The sequence below is a fragment of the Pistacia vera genome, unplaced genomic scaffold, assembly GCF_008641045.1.
Source record: "Pistacia vera cultivar Batoury unplaced genomic scaffold, PisVer_v2 Contig737, whole genome shotgun sequence".
NCBI lineage: Eukaryota > Viridiplantae > Streptophyta > Magnoliopsida > Sapindales > Anacardiaceae > Pistacia > Pistacia vera.
This window is the reverse complement of record NW_022196598.1, coordinates 234,169-243,158: the sequence shown is the minus strand read 5'-3', so window position 1 is coordinate 243,158 and position 8,990 is coordinate 234,169. Positions and strand designations below refer to the sequence as shown.

General features: G+C 32.7%; 2 protein-coding genes across 3 annotated transcripts; both read right to left on the bottom strand.

Annotated features, from left to right (window-relative positions):
• Positions 1–594: 594 nt before the first annotated feature.
• LOC116115365 (serine/threonine-protein kinase PCRK1-like) lies at positions 595–6,407 on the bottom strand. Its single transcript, XM_031401524.1, has 5 exons — positions 6,079–6,407; positions 5,133–5,558; positions 3,909–4,169; positions 3,097–3,219; positions 595–1,268 (listed from the first exon to the last, which is right to left on the bottom strand). The coding sequence occupies exons 2-5, from the start codon at positions 5,529–5,531 to the stop codon at positions 750–752; spliced, it is 1,302 nt and encodes a 433-aa protein (XP_031257384.1). The 5' UTR covers positions 5,532–5,558; positions 6,079–6,407; the 3' UTR covers positions 595–749.
• Positions 1,219–2,748, bottom strand: LOC116115366 (serine/threonine-protein kinase PCRK1-like). Of its 2 annotated transcripts, none has more exons than XM_031401526.1 (3): positions 2,431–2,748; positions 1,620–1,742; positions 1,219–1,303 (listed from the first exon to the last, which is right to left on the bottom strand). In XM_031401526.1, the coding sequence occupies exons 1-3, from the start codon at positions 2,731–2,733 to the stop codon at positions 1,280–1,282; spliced, it is 450 nt and encodes a 149-aa protein (XP_031257386.1). In that variant the 5' UTR covers positions 2,734–2,748; the 3' UTR covers positions 1,219–1,279. The 2 variants fall into 2 exon arrangements, with proteins under 2 accessions (XP_031257386.1, XP_031257385.1); XM_031401525.1 differs by having other exon boundaries at positions 1,220–1,310.
• Positions 6,408–8,990: the final 2,583 nt, after the last annotated feature.

Here is an 8,990-nt window from a genome sequence, read left to right as displayed (position 1 = left end):
CAAGCTGAGCCGCAGTGTTATTTTCTGTCACTTTCATGGGAAAATGGAAGAAGTGGAGTTTTGTGTTTAATGTCCATGTTCATGTAATCATCTTAATCTCAATCAAAAGGGGTTGCTCTTAATGTCAAAGAAGTTATGACTTTAGATATTTATGGCTGTGTTTGTTTCCTATTCCTACCATATCTTATTTCTATCATACCCAAAATACGTATATTTATTTTAATATTTTCAAAATTTAATCTTATTATATTTAACTATTTTAAACCCTCTATGTTTGTTAATTTATTCAGATCTTTGGCCATAGATCTGACCTGAAAAGGTCAGACCGACGCACCACTAGTCAGGTCCAACCGATCGTGCACTATTACAGTGACTTTTGACCACCCTCTAGCGATGGTGGCCAACTGCGACATTTAATGGGTGGATGATGATGTATTTGTTAATTTTCAATGTTTTATTGTATGAGTTGTTTAGCTAAATTAATAAATCTAGAGAGGGTTTTTGTTAATTTTCAAATACTATTTTTGTAATAACAATATAACTCAACTTTTTGAAAAATAATAAAACAAATAGAGCCGTTGAGTCTTTTAAAACTTCAATGGGAAACAAAACATGTATATGCCATGCAAACTCATTTGCTTTGATAAAAAGCTTTACAAACTTAATTTACACATTCAGCAAAAAGGGCAGCCCTGTTACATGCATTAATTCATGGGAATAACAAGAACAGTTTGCGCGAATGTTTTTTTTTAACATGGTCTCACAATCTTAGGCTTCCTCGTCAGCCAAATGAAGCGCCCTTTCCCTTCGTTGATCAAATTCATTAACCTTCTTTTTAGACGTTCTCTTCTTGACATTTCAGAAGAATCTTTTGGAGCCAAGCTCTTCATGGGTGTTAGGGGGGCTCCATCTTCAGCTGACTCTACAATTTGAGTCACCATTTCCAACACTTCACTCATTTTGGGACGTACTTTGGCTTGTCGTGCCAAGCATCGGTTGGCTACAGCTGCAAGTTTTTGGGCAGACTTGAGGGAATACTTCCCTTCGAGCCTTGGGTCTAAAATCAACGTGAACTTTTTCACATCAGTGAGGTGCGGCCTGACCCAATCAAGGAGTTTTTGCTCGCTCTTGGGGCGACTTCTATCAAGAGGACGCCTACCAGTGATGAGTTCATAGAGGAAAACTCCATAGCTCCACACATCACTTTTAGCTGTGAGACGGCCGGTTAGAATGTATTCAGGAGCTGCATATCCAATTGTTCCTACAACCTATTTGGATATCAGATAAATTGCTCTCTCTCTTCCTACAAACTAATAAAGAACATCTAATTATGGACAGTATGCATATTACAACAATGCACAAATAAAGAACTAGAGAAAAGTGTAAGTATTAAATGAATAAACAAGTTCAACAAATGACACACAAGCCAAACCAATCTTAAACTAGACATACGCCATATGATTTCAATAAAAAATATCTTCAACTCATTGCAGAAAATTTACCCAAAGAATATAGTTTTAGTTGCAGATTCAATGAGTTTTACCTTATGAGTTAGATTTCGCATACTAAACGAAGTCATATCAAGATGAAAACACATATTAAGTTTACTATAAACATACCGCAGTTGAGACATGACTTATTCCATCTGAAGGTCCCAATCTAGCCAACCCAAAGTCTGAAAGCTTTGCATTCCATTGCTCATCCAAAAGTATGTTTGAGGACTTGAAATCTCTAAAGATAATCTGTGCCAAAATAAAAAAAATAAAAAATTGTATTCAATGACAGTAAGACACTTAACACAGTTTGAGAGTAGATCAAGCCCCTCATTATATATGGTTAAGTAGTTGCCATTAAAATTCAAGCAAAACCTATTTTTAGATCCTAAACAAACACATAGAAAAGGAGAGACTGAGAGCGAAGGTTTGCAAAACTTGGTACTATCAAGATTGATAAGTCCAGCACTTTAAGGTTAATACCCATCAAAGTTGTGAATATTGACAACCAGCCTAAGCTATCTCAAGAAAAGGATATGTATGAAAAAATCCAAGCCACTCTTCTGAAAAGCAACCTAACTTTAGAGCAGTAATGCCAATCTCTGGATAACTCCGGTTCATATAAATATTAAATAATAAGAATAAGCTATCTTAGCTGATATGACAGAGTTTTATTGGCTTGTATGGTTATCGTATAGTCTCCTAAAACTTCTAGATAGATTTTGATCCTTCTACACAATGGTTGTAGGAGTATTTTGTTAGGCATAAGACACATCGTGTTAATTATTCTTAGTGTCTTCCATTTTGCAAACCATCACCTTTTGTTCTTACAAGCTCTGCCAGTTGAATGAAACAACTTGGTACTAATTTTGCAGCAACTGGTACTAAACTACTGACATTTAATCTTACGAAGAAGTAAACAAGAAATAAAAATTACCTGAAACTCCATTCCTTCATGGAGGTATGCTAGGCCTCGGGCAGCATCCTGGGCAATTTTCAGTCTTGTGGCCCAAGGAATTGTTGTCTGCGATCGACTTGATAAGTGATCTTGTACACTTCTGTTTGGCATATATTCATATATCAGAAGCCGTTGAATTCCTCTTTCATCATCCTCTGCACAGTAACCCACCAGTTTGACAAGATTTTGATGTTCAACAACCCCTAAAACATTTACTTCTGTCACCCATTCTTTGTGACCCTGCAAAAAAGATTTAGGAGCAACTTTATCATGTATCTCCATAGAGAAGCTAACTTTGAAATGCCGTGAAGGAAAACAGTAAAAAATGAGAACATGTAATTATAAGAGCGTTTGCCTTTCTAGTTATCCTAATGGTTTTTACCTTATTAAATTTCATCACTTTAGAAGAAATCGTAAACAGGTTTTGCAAACTTCAAGTGAAGTATCAAGAACAATGTCATAGAAGCCAGCAACAACATGCATCAATTTTGACATGATAAATTCATCTTAAATGCCATTTTCTACCATAAATCAGGCTCTATAATTCGCTCAAGTTATATAAAGTTCATCACCTAATATTCCCTNCGCATACTAAACGAAGTCATATCAAGATGAAAACACATATTAAGTTTACTATAAACATACCGCAGTTGAGACATGACTTATTCCATCTGAAGGTCCCAATCTAGCCAACCCAAAGTCTGAAAGCTTTGCATTCCATTGCTCATCCAAAAGTATGTTTGAGGACTTGAAATCTCTAAAGATAATCTGTGCCAATAATTAAAAAAATAAAAAATTGTATTCAATGAAAGTAAGACACTTAACACAGTTTGAGAGTAGATCAAGCCCCTCATTATATATGGTTAAGTAGTTGCCATTAAAATTCAAGCAAAACCTATTTTTAGATCCTAAACAAACACATAGAAAAGGAGAGACTGAGAGCGAAGGTTTGCAAAACTTGGTACTATCAAGATTGATAAGTCCAGCACTTTAAGGTTAATACCCATCAAAGTTCTGAATATTGACAACCAGCCTAAGCTATCTCAAGAAAAGGATATGTATGAAAAAATCCAAGCCACTCTTCTGAAAAGCAACCTAACTTTAGAGCAGTAATGCCAATCTCTGGATAACTCCGGTTCATATAAATATTAAATAATAAGAATAAGCTATCTTAGCTGATATGACAGAGTTTTATTGGCTTGTATGGTTATCGTATAGTCTCCTAAAACTTCTAGATAGATTTTGATCCTTCTACACAATGGTTGTAGGAGTATTTTGTTAGGCATAAGACACATCGTGTTAATTATTCTTAGTGTCTTCCATTTTGCAAACCATCACCTTTTGTTCTTACAAGCTCTGCCAGTTGAATGAAACAACTTGGTACTAATTTTGCAGCAACTGGTACTAAACTACTGACATTTAATCTTACGAAGAAGTAAACAAGAAATAAAAATTACCTGAAACTCCATTCCTTCATGGAGGTATGCTAGGCCTCGGGCAGCATCCTGGGCAATTTTCAGTCTTGTGGCCCAAGGAATTGTTGTCTGCGATCGACTTGATAAGTGATCTTGTACACTTCTGTTTGGCATATATTCATATATCAGAAGCCGTTGAATTCCTCTTTCATCATCCTCTGCACAGTAACCCACCAGTTTGACAAGATTTTGATGTTCAACAACCCCTAAAACATTTACTTCTGTCACCCATTCTTTGTGACCCTGCAAAAAAGATTTAGGAGCAACTTTATCATGTATCTCCATAGAGAAGCTAACTTTGAAATGCCGTGAAGGAAAACAGTAAAAAATGAGAACATGTAATTATAAGAGCGTTTGCCTTTCTAGTTATCCTAATGGTTTTTACCTTATTAAATTTCATCACTTTAGAAGAAATCGTAAACAGGTTTTGCAAACTTCAAGTGAAGTATCAAGAACAATGTCATAGAAGCCAGCAACAACATGCATCAATTTTGACATGATAAATTCATCTTAAATGCCATTTTCTACCATAAATCAGGCTCTATAATTCACTCAAGTTATATAAAGTTCATCACCTAATATTCCCTAAGCTAAATAAGATTTATCCAAGATATACAGGAATACAGATGATATGCGTTGACAGAATCTAGAAAACAATAGAAGAATGGTAAATCCAAATACAAGCATTATACACATTTTCTGGATCATTTTTATTTGAAAAACAAAACATAATTACTTCTTCTCATCGACTATATCCTCAAGAAATATAGAAAAACCATCTAATTTCTAGCTTTGAAAGAGAATTACTGGTAGTTATCTCCAATGAACATTTCATATAAAACAAAACAAAGATGTTGGCTTGAAAAGAGATATAATCAAAATTATTGGTTCTCTCTAAAATAATGAGAAGAGATACAGAGGCAGCCAATTCTTAATCAAATTTAAAAAAAAAAAAAACACACTGCTGTCTGAGCATCTTCAAATATGTTCCAAGTAAAATTTTAACTTCACCAGAAAGAGGGGAGTTTGCCTGATTTCTGGATCTAACATGTTCAAAACAAAATTTCACACCAAATTAGATGTATTTTATTGACCAAAAAGAAAATTATAAAAAATCTTCAAAAATATTATGGTACTAAACTTGCTAAAATTCATATTTAAAGGCAAGTGTAAGAAAAGGAAAACAGAGAAGAAAAAAAAGCTTGCCTGCAAGCCTCTTCTACTTAGTTGTTTCACAGCAATATCTATCTTCTTACTTGAATCTTCCATGCTCCGGATCACACCCTTGTAAACACCACCAAATCCACCTTCACCAATCATGAGGGAGCGGCTGAAATTCTTTGTGGCTGTCTTCAACTCCGAGAATGTGAAGATTCTGAGATTACATTGTCTTTGGGACAGTTGAGACAGGACAGCAAATGAGTTCCTTGTGGAGGATGCTGTGCTTAAATCTGAGACATTTTGAGAATTTAACTCGGATCCAGATCTCCTCATGTCACGATCGGTTGACATTGAAGTACTGGTATTGGAGGAGCGGACCGAAATGGATTTTGTTGTCTTTGGATCATCATTTTTATCTCCTTTGGAGAAATTGAAACACTTCATAGCCTACTCCTAAAACCACTTGCCGCACTGCACATTTACAACTGAATATGATTAAAAAAAGGCCTGAAAATTTAACACCTTCAACAACATTACCCAAAAGAATTCCATAGTTTTTGCATTTGGAATGAAAGTACAGCAACCAAAAACATCCACAAAAGCTGTACCTACTTCTCTTCTTATGAATTCAACAAGCAAAAGTCCCTATCACATAAAACTTTGAATATGTAATTGAGATACTATGAACTGAAAAAATAAAAAGTACATAAACTTCAACTCTTTAAGCTCCAAATTCACTAAGGGCGGGCCAGCTTCAATCTCAAAACAATCAGCAATTGTTTTAAAAACCCTTTTCCTTAAACAATGCATATCCAAACTGAACTTTTAAAACAACCCAAGATGCCATCTCTAAAACCGCCATCCATGCTTAAGTTTCCTCCCAGAAAACCACAAATTTCAACTAACCTCTCACATAAGCTAGCCTCAACAAGTTCTCATTTTGAACCAACAATTCAAGTAAAATCATGAAATGAAGAAATGAGTTAGTTACCTGTTATGTGAATTACAAGGAATGCATTAATGGAGAGGCAATAAGGTAGGCAATAAGGTAGGCTTTACAGGCTATAGTCATAGGAAGACACGTAAACAAGAACTCAAAATCCAAAAAGGAGAGATGAGATTGATGGTATCCAAGGACACAACGAGCTCTCCATGATCTAAAGCAAGTCAATACAAGGCAGCTGGTTTCTAGCTCACCAACCAAGAACCCCATCATTTAGTTTATAATAAAAGAGACAGATTTGAGTGAGTAAACACAACCCAAAAAGATTTGACGATGAATCCAAATAATTAAGTTAAAAAGTGTGAAAAGGGTTTATTCAATCTCTGATTGTGAAAGCGATTGCCCACTGAAAAAGTTTGCTTTTTGCTTATTCCTTTCTTTCAAACACAAACAAACAAACACTCTCTCTCTCTCTTGCAACTTCAATGCTAAGAGCAATTAAATAAATATTTATTAACTTATCATATTATAAATTATAACAATACGTTAATAACTGCTTAACAATTAGGAATTTATATTATTTTCTGAAATATTAAGGAAAATTTGTGTTATATTCTTAAACTTACAAAATTAACAGGGTTGTTTTAGAATTTATATATAAAATTAATTTTTGATAATTAAAGGAAACCAAAAATCATTTCAAGAATATATATTTGGTTGAAATGTTTTTAAAAAAAAAATTGACTATATAGCTATTATATTTAAAAAAAAAAAAAAATGAACCCATGATATGAACTAATAATTTAACCGATTCATTGATTCAATCTATCGAAACAATCTTCATTGTTTGAACTATTATCACGAGGATTTTAAATAATATCTCTTTAGATGCTATTTAATATTTATATTATAACAACTCCAAGAGGTTGGTCTGACAGTTAAGAAGATTTGTTCCATTTCATAGGCTTCTTAGGTTCAAACATTAAAATCATCTACTACAAATTTAATATTATATTTATCTTGTAGGATGTTCAATGAATCCCGAGGATTAGTCGAGGTGTCAGACACCTCGATGATAAAAAATAGTAATTATAATAATAATAACAACAACAACATTAATCTTTTTTTTAAGGTAACTGTTGAATTGAATCTGGATTATTCAAAATTTGTTAATTAAAAACGTGGAAATAATTTTAAAAATTTTGTTAAAGAAATGAAGAATTTATCACATAAAGCTAACGTGGTACACCTAAATGAATAAGTAAATTTCAAAGTGTTACAAATGTACATGTAAGTGTGTGTACAGGTGTGACAGGTAGTTAAATGTTGGAAGGCATTTACATGATTTGAATAAATGGGTCGGTGCGGTTGCTTTCGGTGTTTTAGTCTTTTGACATTAAACAAACAAATTACAAGTCAACGATAGAGAATTAATCAAAGTCAAATTTTTAGAAATTATTGGGATATTTCATGTTAAGTTGAATGGATTTGATTAATAAAAATCTACATACTTATCCATATATTAATTCTACCAAATTATTTGATTTAATAAATTCATGAATTTTTATAATATATAATCTCCATGATGGTATTTAAATATATATTTTTATTTTGATGTGATTATTATTGGAATGGTACTACTAATATTATAATAAATCAAATTGATTTATCTTGGCATATTTCCTTTGACCAAATCCTTTTCAGTTTAATTCTTTATATTACGAGTGGGTTTATTTTATTTGTCTCTGTGAAAATAGTTAAGTCTTAAACGTTATAACGAAATTTTGAAAAGTATTAAAAATACTTTGATTATAATTTCTTTATATATATATATATATATATAATATTTTTCGAAAATGGTTAGGAAGTTTGAAACTTAACTATCTCATGGGTGAATGGAATTTATCTTAAGAGATTGGTTCGACGATTAAAAATATTTGTTTCCTTCATTGACTTTTATGAGTTCGAATCACTTTGAGATCACCTATCATATTTATGACTTGTCTTGAAATATTGAGCTTGTAGGATATTCAATAGGCTTCGGGATTAGTTAAGATGCATGCAAGTTAACTCGAACACTCCAGTCACCAGGGTTATAAATAAAAAATAAAAAATAAAATCAACCATATTAAAGAGTTAACAATTATTCGATCTTATAATTATAATCTTGCATTGAAAAATCATTGCAATCCATGGATTTTAGATGACAATTTTAACCTAATATGCCAAAACACCTCTATTCTTAGAAACTTATCCACAATGTGAATATTTGAATTTTCCAGTTTAATGTCAGCTTCAATACGAAAAGTAAGACAATGGTACTTAATTGGAAGCTTCAAAAAGTAGTGTTAAAGGGTACAATATGGGCCTTATGTTTATGAAAAAGGCCCAATTAGAATCTTCAATTATCATTCTACTTCTAGTTCTACATCCTATTCCTCCACTGGGATACCGTTGGCCTTCAGCTTCACAAAGATTTGAGATATCCAATGGTTATCCAGGTGGCGGGTAACTTTACTCGATTTCTATAAACAAAATTCTCAGGAGGTCTATCTACACCATAGGAATCATTCAGAGTACGTAGATTGGATTTAGATTTAATAAATTTAGAATAAAATCATCTTCAATAAACAATAAATAATACAAGATTTTATATAAAACGTTAAACATTAATAATATATAATAAATGAACAAATTTAATATTACAAGTTTCATGCTCAACGGATCAACATCGATTATCAACCTCTGTCATAAACCGCATTATAATATTTTTAACTTTTTTTTTCCTTTTGCCTTCTTTCAAGTCAAAATGGAGAGTATAATAATGAAAATTGCATAATCTTCAACCCACAAAAAAAAAAAAAAAAGGGAAATTTCACTTTGTGAGTTTCATTTATTCACGTTACTGCATTTGCTGCGAAATTTCACTCTTTAATTCGCAGACCAGACAGCAGAACCAG